This window comes from Gouania willdenowi, chromosome 18 (assembly GCF_900634775.1).
Source record: "Gouania willdenowi chromosome 18, fGouWil2.1, whole genome shotgun sequence".
Taxonomy (NCBI): Eukaryota; Metazoa; Chordata; class Actinopteri; order Blenniiformes; family Gobiesocidae; genus Gouania; species Gouania willdenowi.
Window position 1 is genome coordinate 24,913,138 of NC_041061.1, and position 14,216 is coordinate 24,927,353.

Sequence of the window (14,216 nt, forward strand, 5' to 3'; positions counted from 1 at the left end):
ATTGTACATTTGTTTGTCTCTCTTACATTTACAGCATTAAATTGCAGATAATATTAAACTAAAAAATGATAGTGGTGTATGTTTTACAGTTTAACTTGGCCAGAAGCAAAAAGGTCACTTCAGTTAACCTGGAGGAAGGCAGAGCATTGTAACAATAAATATTTACCTTTTTTGACAACATCCATAATTTACTTTAGTTTTTACCGCATATAAACCCTATACTGTTCTGCCGTCTTGGCCTTGATGTCAGTGTGTGGGTACCGTTATTGCCCAGCAGTCTTCCACCACTTTGTTGACTGCAGGCTGGCTCCCTTTACAGGTGAGACCGAAGAAGCTCATCCGACCCAGCGGTTTCCCAACTCGCTTGCTTAGCTTTAAGCTTTGTTTTCTGTTCAAGCTGCGTGACATTATGTTTTATGTCGACAAACGTAATATCAACATAATACATAATGTCTAGCTTCAGCATTCTCCATGGCCACCAGGGTTTTAAATAGAGTGCATCGTGATAACAGCAATAATCTGGTGTTCTGTGCCAGCTCCTCCACTCAGCTTTTGACGTAGGCTATTCTCTCCTGCTTCTCTGCATTCTGAATGTGCAGCTCTTTCACCTCCTCCACCAGCCAAAGACATAAAGCATATTCACTTTGTTCACAGCTGTTAGCAACCAGTTGTTCACCCTGCTAGCTTAGTATAACATGTCTCCTGACCAGGTAAGATTTCAGACATAAGAACACATATGGGTTGCAGGTTTGCTATTCAGTAAGTTTAGCTTAGCACCACTGCTTCTCTGTAGGAGTGTTGCTAGCTGCTCCCAAGAAAATATAAAACAATAAACATGCATTGAATTACCCACAGAGTCCTTCCCTGAACCACCACCTACATCTCTCTCCTTGCTCACGCATGTACACACATTTTGAATTTAAAAAAACAGTTTGTTCCTGATTTGGGACAGATTCTAAGTTTAGGCTATACAGTCATTCCTAAAAGCTCTAGCCATTTCCACGGCACACCTCTTTACCAACTCCCCATTGGATAATGGCTTCATAGCTTCTCTAAAGAAACATCATAGGATGCTTCTAGAGCAGAATTCTGGGTATTTTCGATAAAAGACTCTGTTTTTATGTACTTTTCTGTGGAGTTCATTTACAACCCGGCTCGAGTGTACTAGTCTTATGTGTCTTTGTGCCTGGTGTAATAGTAACGACTCAAATTCAAATCTTTAATTGCTGACAAGTTGTTCAGGTGCACTAGACTCCTTTTTTTCTGAAAGAGTATATTATTCTCATCGTCAGATTTTCTTTTGTGGGTATTTATTGTGGATGTGGACTTAAACTGCACAGTTGCTCTCTGTCAGTTTACTGAAGAGATGCATCCTCTTCAGACAGACAATTCATTTCCAGGTGTTGTCGCGGTTGCATTATCTGCCTTTGCTCAAATTCCCTAATGCGTGATGATGTGGTAAGGATGCTTTCAATGATGGCAGTGCTTCAGCTGTCTCAGGAAGAACATCCTCCATTGGGATCATCCTCTCTTGTATTCACTTACATACAGTATCTGTGTATGCCTTTTGTTGGTACATCAAGGACACAAAAAACAAAGACACAGCAGCTTTGTAAAAACATTAATTTAATAAATAAGTATAGATAAAAGCTATAAAAAAAAATACTTTAGTATGAAACATCCTTTTGGTAAAAATTATGCTAGTCGTTCATGAGCAAACATTAGCTCTGTGCATTAATGTCTCATACAATTTTTACCGTTTTACTCCAAATACTTTGACAAATAAATAAATATAACACATTTCAAATACATGTACATGAATAAAGTGATCCAATTGTTCCTGTTAGTGTAAGATGTTCATGGGCAGCAGTAGTCTCACATAAAAGCATAAAAGGAAGTCCTTAGAGTTGGTTATTGGTGATGAGGGTCATTAAACTGTCCGATGAAGAGAATCACACCTGAACGAAAAATTAGATTACAGTCAACACTGAAATACATTAGCCAATTGATAAACAATGCCAAGACAGTTGTCTTGGGGCTGTTACCTGTGGGCTTGTGATAAATGAGGAAGAGGAAAGGTCGATCCAGAGTAATCTCCTCTACTGCCATACGAGAAAACATTATCGCAGCTAGAAAGAAGAAGACAAACAGAGAAGTGTAGGTTTATATGTGTTTTACACAGGAATGCCCATCCATCCATTTTACAACCCGCTTGCTCTTATTTTAGGGTCACGGGGGTCTGCTGGAAACAGGAATGGTCTTGAGTATTTGGAACTGGGTGACAACTGTACGTGTGTTATCACTGCACTGACGCTGTTTCATGTGTCAATAATCATCTTCTCTTCTGTCTGTCCCTGTAAATTACTTCTACGGTGGCCATGAAAGCCCACAACACAACACAAAAGCCACAATGGAAGTAAAAGTTCCCAAAGAAGTAAAGTTAACAGTGGTTAATAAGTCCATGAAGAAGAGTTTTACCAGAATCAAAAGAATACTTGCAGCAAATTGTAAGTATGTATGTTCGTTTCTTACTTCAGATTTTTTACTGACCTTTGTGTTGTGTTGTGGCTTTTGTGTTGTGTTTTGAGATTTCAGAACGAGTGTACTTTTCCTTCCTTGGACCTCTTTCTAAAATATACTGACTACAACAGACCAAGATCATCACAGTATGATCTTTGGTTTGACAAAGAAAGCTACCTGTTGCAGCTGCCGCTTTGGTTCCTTGTTCATTCACTTCAATCTGAACTTTTTGCAGAATCTTCGACACACAAAGCCTCTCATCAGCTGAGAAACAGACAACAAAATACAATAAACATCCTGTACAGCACAATGATGATGAATCAGGACGACAAAACATCTTTACGTTCTATCACATATCAGAGAAGCCAGTTGGCATTAAAAGAAGAGGAGGCAATTTGTATACTGACGACTAGAACAAAGGCTAATGGACTTACAAGTGATGCGTGTGAAATCAGCAGTCGCCAGGTTGAACATGTCTCCCAAACCCATCTTCACTAGGGTGCTCTTTAAATTAAGCTCAGCGTTTAGATTGAACCTGAAAACACACACAAGTTCCAAAGATTCATTGAACTCTTTCTGTTTGGCATCAGTATGATAGTAAACACACACACTGTGTATTTTTACCTGGGCAAGGCCAGCTGCTTTTTGACGCTCCTCAGCTCTGCTCTCCATTGCTGAATCCTCTGGCTGCTCAGATCTGAACTCAGGACGCTCAGTGGAACATCGGACTCAAATGGAGACACCAGCAGCATACTCAGAGAGTCTCCTTCATATGGAACCTCTATTACATCATAGTCCACCCCCTCAGCAGTCACAAACTCACCTGTGGGTTCAGACAAAAATACAATCAGGGTTTCACAAATACATGCAAAATGAACCATAGTAACGTAGCCTTTTATGAAGACGTATATTTAACGCTGCCTACCATAGTTGAAGCGGTTTTTCAATCTCATCATGTGCACAGGCACAGCACTACCATTAGCACAGTGAAACATCTTTTCCTGGGTCAATTTGGGGTCAAAGGGAACCTTCCACAGGCCCTGGAAATGCAGGGCATTAAGGAGGACCAGGCGTGTCTCAAGGGACAGAGATCCAGATGCTAAGAATTCTGGGATGGTTCCTTCAGTGGGACAGAGACAAATCCAAATGTTTGGTACAATGAAAGATTTGATTTGGGAACAGCAATGATGGCTGCAGGAGCCTTCTTTGTTGCTCTGATGAGTGTGAGTACCTGCTGTGTGGTCTGCGACCCAGGCATTGATAACGCTGACGGCTTGTTCTGGCCTTGAGAAGTCCACCTGATTAGGATGAGCTTGAAAGGCCTTGGCTAGAGCCCGACGGTAGCCTTTCTCCAGGCACATTTTCCTCTCCACCATCACCCCATTGGCCATCTCCACACCCTCCTCACTCGAAAGGTCACGCTGCAGAAGCCGCTGCTGCAGAGGCATTCCTCGCTCTAGGAGAAGCAACAAAACACTTTGGTCGGGGAAAAGTACAAATGGAAGTGCCTGCATATTTAGCCAAAAACATTCTATCATCCAAGAGCAAACAATTAACACAACCTTTGCAATGGATCAAAGACTTTTCATGATGAGTCTAGCGCTTTCAGTCCTTAACTCTCAACAGAAGGGCAATACATTTGAAGTGTTTTTTTCTTAGATTGAAAACCTAATTTCAATTCATTTCTATTTCTTTCAAGAAACTTTGTAAAATGTCTTAAAATTTGACATATGCAGTTCTGTGCATATGTTTTTCAAGTTAATCTTATAACAAAACAATCACTTCTTTAGTTACAACTGAAGGTGGGACGTCATATCGTGTGATAAGATTTGTAAATTGTCAGCTCCAAAAGGGTGAGTTGGATTTGTCAGGAGGAAACTCCCCCTCCTGACAATCCTGGCTCCTCCTAATCTACATAAGAATGTAGGACATAGCGACGGCAGGTTGATATCGCAATTAACATCTTTATGTTCAGTATATAGATAATCCAGTATACAGATAAACCGAAAAGCGCTCACATTCAGTTTCACTTTTAGTAGCCGTTATACCACCTTGTAGCACTTTTATGGGATGACATGACGTGTTTGTGAGCCAATGCAACGCAGCGGTTGGACAAAACAATGGTCAATTGTCTTAAATGGACTATTCCTGTGACCAGAAGAGTGCAGATGAAAAGAAAGCGATGTAGCGGCTCTTGTGAGTGTTTGAAACAGCTGACTCAGCTGATAGTTGAGAGTTTACTTCCCTGCGGCACTGAGCGAGCGGTCACAATCAGTTCCATTTTTAGTAGCCGTTATACCACCTTGTATCACTTTTATGGGATGACATGACGTGTTTGCGAGCCAATGCAACGCAGCGGTTGGACAAAACAATGGACTATCGTCTTAAATGGACTATTTCTGTGGTCAGTACAGGTGAGGAGGAGAAGGAAGACTGTTAATGCTGCTTAATACTGCTGCTGCTGCAATGATAAACACACGCAAAAATAGCCTGTTTTTAGGAGCGCTCTGAAAGTGACTTTTCAGAGGGCTAAAACTCCAGAAAACAGGAGAGTTTGGGAAAATAAACCTCAAATACTATGCTGTTGGGTTTCTTAGAACAAATGGAGATGGGTGAAAAATAACATAATACTGGACCTTTACACATGTGAACAGCTTAGTTACAAAATAATTGCCATGTTTATGTTTGTATTATTTTATACTATAGTACATCAGTGTGTATTGTCCCTTTCAGATACATGAAATAAACCGTGCTAGAATCATGATGTAGCCTACTTTACATCCTTATCTCACCTTGCAGCGAGAAGCCCATAGCTGTCGTCAGGGCCCTGCGGGTCTTTCCACTGGCACCGAGCTGAGCCATGGCCAGAACCGAGGCCAGTCCAAATGGTGAGAGGGCAACATTCCTGTCTTCAAACTCCTGGGCCAGCTGGGAGAAAACCTTCAGGCCAAAGTCAGTCTGCCTGTCCTGCAGAGAGCTCTGTCCTACTGTGGCCAGGCTCAGCATCAAGAAAATAGTATTGCAAAGCATTCTGGGAGGAAAAGAGAAGACCATGTGATAAGTGATGTACGGTTTGCTTTTCAAATTGAAGTGTGAGGCAAACAGTGACGAAAGAGAAAAATCTCTCAACAGGAAGCAACATTTTTCAATCGGAGGCTCATTAGTTCCATAATTGGACAGAAAAACCACAGGATCAGCACTAAATGGCAGGGTTAGGGTCAATTATAATTGTAATTGATAAATACAATATTAATGCCAATGTTTTCATGGATAAAGAAGCCTAACAAGCTAACCAACAGAGGATAAACAAAGTGGATGATAGATAATATTTTTTTAGTGTATTTTACAGCTGATTTAAGACATGGGTCAAAACTGACCTGGTTTAGCTTTAGATTATTGTTAGGTTCAGTAATTGTGATCAATTGTATTTGAGAATGTAATTGTAATTGACTGTCGGGGGGAAAATATTAATTATAATTTTAATTGTAATTGGAAAAAATGCCAGCCATTGTAATTGTAATTTAACATAGGTAATTGAAGACATAATTGTAATTGAAAAATGTAATTGACCCCAACCCTGCTAAATGGTCATTAACGTAAAAGTCAGTTACACAACAGTCACGTAACATAGTAGTTATTACATGGCAGTCAATAGGCTTTAAAACACAAAAAAATATTTTTTTATTTTACTACTTATTTTTAATGTAAGTGTCTATGAATCACAAGACTGAATGACAGCATTGAGTTTACGTATTACTCCTACTTTCGACAAATGATGTCAGTTTCATCCAAACACTGAAGGTACTCGCCTTTTCAACCTCAACGATTCCCCCCCAAAAGTGAAATGGGAACACATCACCCTTGTTTGGGGAAAGCAGTCTGTGTGTGTGAGTGTGTGTGTGTGTGTTCATGACACAGGCAGTGCATGTATTCACTGGTCTGTGTTGGATGATATTGGTTTTCCATTCCAAACACCAACAGTGGCCATATTGAGGAACATATTGCAGAGCATCTAGTGCACATGTATTTTATTCCAAGAACTTAGCATCAATTAAATTACCTTAGACCACACACTTCAAAGAGTATTTTCTAAGTTAGCATTATATATTTTAAAAATAAATAACGTATGGTCAATATTTCTAAAATAGCAAGACTGTTTTAAGTAAAAACAAAATGCAGGTTTCATATTGGCAATAAAAAAATAAATAAATCTCACACGTCACAATGCACTGTCATGTACTAAAAAAGAAGCAATGCTGAAAATGCATTTCATGCGTCATCTAAAACCATAGTTCTAAATTAAGATAGCCCTGCTTGACTTTAAAATTGGTTGTGAATCAAATTTGAATCTATGTCGCAGCATTTTTTAATGAGTTTATTTTAGAGTTAAAAATATGTAATGATGCTGGTGAGGGAAAATTAGCTTTTCTTCTTGGTGAAATGGTTTTCATTAACACTAATAATAATAAGACTTTCAACATGGCTGCTGCTTGGTTCCAGGTTGTGCAATGTCAGATTTGTTTGGACTGTAATGACACCGTTAATGAATTATTTCATAAAAATGTCCGCCGGGAGTGGACAGTTTTATGAAACTGATGACATCATCACTGTAATAAAGGATAACTGCGTAGAATCTACAGGAGTTATTGCACAAAGAGCTTTTAAAAATGACTAAAGTGGGTCTAATATCCTAAAAAAATGTAAATATTGACCAGCAGGTGTCCTCGGTGAGCAACGTTTGTAACTAAGGTGAGTAATAATAATAATAATAATGATAAATAATGAAAAATATTATTTTATAATTATTCATAATTATTACCTTCGCCAAGAGCAAAGCCCAGAGAAGCGACGAGCGGTAAGGTTTTTTTTTTTACCCTCTCTTTATCTGTCAGTCTGTCATTCTGTCTGTCTGTTAGCAAGATAACTTGAAAAGTTATGAACAAATTCGGATGAAAATTTCAGGAAAATTGATAAATGGGACAAGGAGCAGGTGATTCGATTAAAAAGACAATTCTGGGTTAAATTTGCTCATTCAAAATGCCACACAGACACAATATTTAACAAACAGCTACTGTATGTGCTACCTTAGTCTTTTTCTCCTATAAGGGACAGCATGTGTGAGTGAATTCTGAAGTGTGACTTGTTTAGATTAGATTTAGATAGACTCTATCAATCCCTTAGGAAGGCTCTGTCAGGGAAATTACATTTCCACTTCCAGCAGCATGACAGAAATAAATGAAAAGCAGCAAACAGGGATGAAATAATATATGAATACAGATTAAATAAAATAAGCTATATATATAGTTGTTTTTATGGGTATACTTGTACTTTTTTTTTAGTTTATTTCTAAATCAGTAATTTTACTTGTACTTAAGTACATTTTAGAAAAAGTAAAGTAGTTTTTGTTACAGTTCTATACCCAACCGTTATTGAGTGAATTATTTTTGTGATTATTTTTTTTATTTCCGTTTCATGGTCTCACTCATATGTTGTTAGTCGTGCCATTTCTGATCAACTCTTTCTATGGTTCAGGTTGGGGTTTTTACCTTTTATGTTAAATTATGGCACATTGGGAATGGAACTGTTATGGAGCTCATAAATTTAGCTATATTTAGACCCTGATCATTTTTAAATTTTGAATTCAATTCACCGGTGTTGTTTAATTTATTTTAATTTTAAATTGTACATTTTCACAACCCCTTTATTTCATACTGCCTTTGTGGAAAATAAAATTGTGCAAGATGTTGTCTCTTTTTGAATTATTTATATATATATATATATATATATATATATATATATATATATATATATATATATATATATATATATATATATATATATATATATCGCAAAAAAAGAGCACTTCTGATTTAAAACGTTCAAATGTGACCGTTCTAAAATGCACTACTGCTCAAACTTCTTGTTGTTGGTCTTAGTTTAGGTATAGTTAGATAATGTAAAAATATGTTAAATCAATGTGAGCAGAATAATAATATAATCGATCATATCTGTGGTCAAGCAGGAAAATAAAAGACAAGTATCAAACAGTCACTAACAGCGCGTGGCTCTTACCTCAGAGATGTCAAGAGTTCTTCTTCTCCTTCGCGTGTGTGTGCGTGTGTGTGTCTGTCCTCCTGCGCTCCGTCTGTTATACGGACAGTCACTGGCGCGCATATGGAGATAGTCAGTCGATGACGTCATTTGAAGCTGTCTGGACAGACTTCCTTCACTTCCTCTCACTTGTTGTCTCCTCGCTCCAAGCATGACGGAGCATAATGGAAAGTTACTTCACTGTTTTTCCGTCATTCACACACCCACAGGGAACCGCATGAAACATTCAACTCCCATTAAAGGCATTCGTTTTCATTTTGGAACACATGTTTGCAGAGGTGTAAAAAGTATTTTTGTATGTCCTACTCAAGTAGAAGTACTGTTACTTCAACTTGTACACAAGTACAAGTAAGTCATACATAAAATACTCAAGTACAAAAAACATACAAAAAGTAGCTCAATTAAAAAGTACAGAAGACAAGTTACTAGTGATTCACCCCTTACGTTTTTATTAGGTAATAAATCTTGCCACGGTTCCCTTGCATACAGTAAACAACAACTCAAAAAGAGACAAAGTCTTGCACACTTTTATTTTCCACAACGTCAGTATGAAATAAAGGGGTTGTCAAAATGTACAATTTAAAAATAAAAAAAAATTAAATTAAATAAATAACACCAGTGAATTCAATTCAAAATTTAAAAATGATCAGGGTCTAAAACAGTTCCATGCCAAATTTGCCATAATTTAACATAATAGGTAAAAACCCCAACCGGAACCATAGAAAGAGTTGATCAGAAATGGATGGATTTAATTTAAATCAACTCAAAAAAGTACAAGTATACCCCTAAAAACAACTCAATAACAGTGTGTGTACTTGTAATCCGTTACTTTCACCTCTGCATGTTGATGTGACGTTATGTTGTGAAGTGACTTTTTATACCAAGTAAATACACAATAAAGCAGTGTTTCTCATTTTAAAAACATTCTTTGATTATTATTAAGTTTAATAGTCACCCCATTGGATGAGTTAATGCCCCCCTTTCTGGGCTGTGACACATTGAAATATCCAAATTTGGCTTCTGCTCTTTACATTCCTCCTTTTAACACTCATCAGGCATCTGCTATAAGGAGGGAGAGTTAAGTAACTTTTTCCAAATCTGTCGGAAATGGAGTTTCTGGCTAACCCTTACAGCTTTCTAATAATAGCAACATTATTGTTGAAAAAACTAAAAAAAGCAGGAGCCATGGGCTTTAAAGAATGTCGTCCTGGAAACACTTCTGAATACAAAAAACCCACACAAAAAACAGGGAAATACTTCTGCTTTAAAGGAGTGATGACTCAAACTTCAAGTATAGATGGAACAAAAACGACAAAATCTTATTAGATATGTTAATGCAGGATAGATGTTTGTTTTTCAAACTAGTAAACAGTAAATTCCAGAAATAGTCATTATTTTGTGTGTGACATTTTTTCCAATTAATGTATGGTTGGTAAGAAAATACTTTTATGATTGTGTGATATTTGTCCACCAAACTAATGCCCACCCCAAAGTTTGATAAAGGAACAACTTCCCACCACTAAAATATATTACAATATAGAAAACAATATATGCTGTAGTTTTAGACAACATGTTAAGAACAAATATGGCACTTTTTCATGATTGAAGTTGAATATGTTTGCACAGATCATATTTATATGTGTAATACATCCAGTGGGGCAACACATTAAAAGTATTATTAACCTTTTAATTCCATTTAGATCAATGTCTCCTAAAATTGGGTTCGGGGGAGGGGCCCTATGTATATATCGGTTAATATCGGAAATTAATTGATAAACATTATCAACATTTCGGATATCGGCAAAAAAAGAAGAAGCTATTATCGAACATCTCTCGAACAAAATATTTACTAACCCTGACCCGTAGATTTACTTTACTTTTAAATTTACTGTACTTTGTACAATATCTTAGTCCCTTTTTGACTTTTTGTGTTGAACAAATGTACATATGGTAAATGTCCTGGCACCAACTTTTACTGGAGCTACACCTTAGTTTCTTCCGCCATAATATGTTTTATGCCCACTATATGGAATAAGGAAGCTTTCAAGCTACCACATATTAAAAATACATATCCAGAGCAGATGCCTGGTGCTGAGACTAATGTTAAAGGAGGATTATGTGATTATGTGCATAAGAATGAGTAATACAAATGATAAAGGCAGATGAACTGTAAAGTTTAGTTCATGATTCCCTGCATGTGGTTAGAGTGAGTAAGAGTAGGTAGGGCTGCAGTGGAATGGGACTACAGGAGACTGCTGTACTACATACATGAATCACCGTCCTGAGTCAAAAACGATAAGAAAACAAAAATTCCATACTCCCATAAATCCTGTCAAAATGTACCCAAATTCAACATCTGAATATTCTTTCCAAAGGTATTACTCAACACTTGCAAAAGCATTACAGCAGATGTGACTGGAGGATTATCCAAAAAAAAAGGCTTAACGTTCACTCTGTGGCAAATGAATGGAATATTTAGCTAATCGTAAATCAAGCAAATCCATTTGAAACTGTAGAAAAGTAAATTAAATCCTGGACAGAGCTAAAGTGACATTAGCTAGCAACAAGCTTTGTAAAAAGCATGCAAATGTAAAGTAATGTGCAACAGTACCAGCAGGAGGTGCTGATGAACAAACTCAAATCGCTGAACACATGGGCATTGGTCAATCATTTTGTATTGAAAATTTTTAGAAATTGTTTTTGGTAAAAATGTAATGTTCCCAGCTAACATTCATCCATCCATCCACCCTTCCATTTTCCTTCGCTTATTCGTTGCCGGGTCATGGGGGCAGCATCCTTAGTAGGGAGGCCCAGACTTCCCTCTCCCCAGCCACTTCATCCAGCTCTTCTGGGGAATCCCAAGATGTCCCAGCCGAGAGACATAGTCTCTCAAGCGTGTCCTGGTCTTCCCCAGGGTCTCCTTCCTTCCCCTGAAAACCTCACTCGGGAGGCGTCCAGGGGGCATCCTAATTAGGTACTCGAGCCACCTCATCTGAATCTTCTCAATGAGGAGGAGCATCGACTCTACTCTGAGCCCCTCCCGGATGGCTGAGCTTCTCACCCTATTTCTAAGGGAGAGTCCAGCCATCCTACGGAGGAAACTCATTTCGGCCGCTTGTACCTGCAATCTTGTTCTTTTGGTCATGACCCAAAGCTCAGGTGAGGGTAGGAAGGTAGGTCGACCTGTAAATCGAAAGCTTCGCTTTTCAACACAGCTTCCTTTTTACCATGACGGATCGTTGCAGACCTCGCATCACTGCAGATGCTGCACCAAGTTGCCTGGCGATCTCTTGCTCCATCCTTCCTTCACTTGTGAACAAGATCCCGAGGTACTTGAACTCCTCCACTTGGGGGAGGACCTCATCTCCAACCCGGAGAAGGCTCTCCACCTTTTTCAGGTGGAGAACCATGGACTCGGATTTGGAAGTGGTGATTTTGATCCCGGCCACTTCACACTCGACTGCGAACTGATCTAGTGAGAGTTGAAGGTCACGGCATGATGGCGCCAACAGGACCACATCATCTGCAAAAAGCAGTGATGCAATCCTGAGGCCCCCAAACCAGACCCCTCAACCCCCTGACTGCGTCTAGAAATTCTGTCCATAAAAGTTATGAACAGAATCGGTGACAAAGGGCTGCCCTGGTGGAGTCCAACCCTCACTAAAAACGAGTTTGACTTACTGCCAGCAATGCCCCTTCCATTCATCATTTATCTCCTCCTCCTTGGCAATAACTTCCGTAAACATGGTATTCACTTTCACTGTTACACGGATGACACCCAGCTCTACCTCACCAGAAAACAATCTTCTACCCTCCCACTCCCATACCAACTGCATCACAGAAGTTAAATTCTGGTTAAATCATAATCTCCTAAAACTAAGCAGTGACAAAACAGAGGTTCTCCTCAATGGTACAAAATCAAAACTCTCCAAAATCAGTAGTTTCTCCGTTTCTCCATCCAAATCGACAACTCCTTGCTCTCCCCTTCCCCACAGGTCAAGAGTCTGGGTGTCATCTTCAACAGTACTCTATCGTGCAAATCCCACATCAATAATATCACCAGGTCTGCATATTTCCACCTTCGTAACATCAATCGACTCCGCCCCTCCCTCACCTTTCACACTACTGCTATCCTTGTCCAGTTTTGTCACTTCCCGGCTTGATTACTGCAATTCCCTTCTCTTTGGTCTCCCCAGCAAGTCCCTCCATAAACTCCAGTTTGTCCAGAACTCAGATGCCTGCATCATCACCAAAACCACTCCAAACTCTCCAAGGACGGAATGTTGATACAACGCTCTGACCTTTCCCTCCCTTTTCATGTACACCTGGACCCGGCTCTGCCAACGAACTCTCGAGGTCATCTCTCTGTGAGAGTCAGCAGCAGAGTCTGAGTAAACAGGCTTATCTCAACTAACACTTTCACTCCTCCTACATCACTACATATCGTGTCTGTCACCCTTCTCCTTCTCAGCGGTTGGCAGTAGAAGGCGCGCCATAAGGGCAACGCCACATTGTGGCTGACCTGTGAGCTACCCATCTTAAAGACCCATCCCCTGTACTAACATGCTGTTGTATTGAATTGTATGTTATGTAAACTCTACCAAAACACACAACCGAGTGTGATTAAAAACACTGAGAACATTCAAATAGGTTAGCATAATATCAATTTCACACTGTATTTTTAAGGAAACATTTTTACTTACCACGCTTGAAGGACGACAGAAGGAAGCCGTGCACAACCAGCGCACATGGAGAGCAAGCTGAGTCCAGGTGCTTCCAGAGTAGGTACTGCGCATGTCTGAGAATGCCTCATTTTGCGTGCACGTGTTTGATTTAATCTCCTGTGTTTTGTAGCCTTGACATCTATTACTTTTAAATTAATCCAATGAAACCTGGTTATTTTTAGAGTAAAAACCTCAAAGTTAGTGTAATTTTAACACAACAAACGTACTGTATATATTATGAACATAATCACTGAATCATTTCTTAGAGTGTAACAACTAAAAGCAGCGTCACCATTTTTTGCTGTGAACTCTTGGCTCCACTATCTGACCTGTGTCCATCGATCTGAGAGACACGCTGGGTTCATACCTGACTATCATCTCACTGATGTATTCTGGACCAAACCCATTCACAGATTTATACGCAAGCAGCATAACTTTAAAACTTTATTCTGCGGCTGACTAGGAGCCAGTGTAAAGACTTTAAAAGTGGGGTAATGTGCTCTGACCTCTTCGTTCTGAACCAGCTGTAGCTGTTTCATCAAAACCATTACAATAGTCCAGCAGATCAGAGATAAAAGCATAGATCAGCTTCTCCTGATCTTTCTGAGCGATGAAACCTTTGACTCTGGAGATGTTCTTTAGGTGATAAAAGGCTGTTTTCGGAATTGACTTGATCTGACTGCGTAATATGAGATCTGAGACAATCAGAACACCAAGGTTTGGGAGTTGTCTTTAGCTTTTAGAGCTCGAGACTGAATGTACTCGCTGACAGCAGTCCTCTTTCTTTTTGGGTAATTTCTTCATAAAGGAAGCATATAAAGGCTTAACTGAATGGGTCCAAGAACAGAGCCCCGAGGTAAC

The 14,216-nt window shown here is 39.1% G+C and overlaps 1 protein-coding gene across 1 annotated transcript; it reads right to left on the reverse strand.

Moving 5' to 3' along the window:
- Positions 1 to 1,609: 1,609 nt before the first annotated feature.
- Positions 1,610 to 8,893, reverse strand: serpine1 (serpin peptidase inhibitor, clade E (nexin, plasminogen activator inhibitor type 1), member 1). The gene is made up of 9 exons (XM_028474704.1): positions 8,593 to 8,893; positions 5,313 to 5,551; positions 3,752 to 3,976; positions 3,446 to 3,640; positions 3,145 to 3,343; positions 2,955 to 3,055; positions 2,698 to 2,784; positions 2,046 to 2,129; positions 1,610 to 1,958 (listed from the first exon to the last, which is right to left on the reverse strand). Exons 2-9 carry the CDS (start codon positions 5,548 to 5,550, stop codon positions 1,912 to 1,914), a joined length of 1,176 nt encoding a protein of 391 aa, XP_028330505.1. The 5' UTR covers position 5,551; positions 8,593 to 8,893; the 3' UTR covers positions 1,610 to 1,911.
- Positions 8,894 to 14,216: the final 5,323 nt, after the last annotated feature.

Bases quoted from the DNA above. Each gene is read 5' to 3' on its own strand.
- serpine1 (XM_028474704.1), bottom strand. From the start codon at position 5,550: ATGCTTTGCAATACTATTTTCTTGATGCTGAGCCTGGCCACAGTAGGA. The intron at 3,344-3,445 runs GTAGGCAGCGTT...CTGAACCCACAG, and splicing joins GAAAAACCGCTTCAACTATG to GTGAGTTTGTGACTGCTGAG. The intron at 1,959-2,045 runs GTAACAGCCCCA...TTTTTCGTTCAG, and splicing joins CATTTATCACAAGCCCACAG to GTGTGATTCTCTTCATCGGA.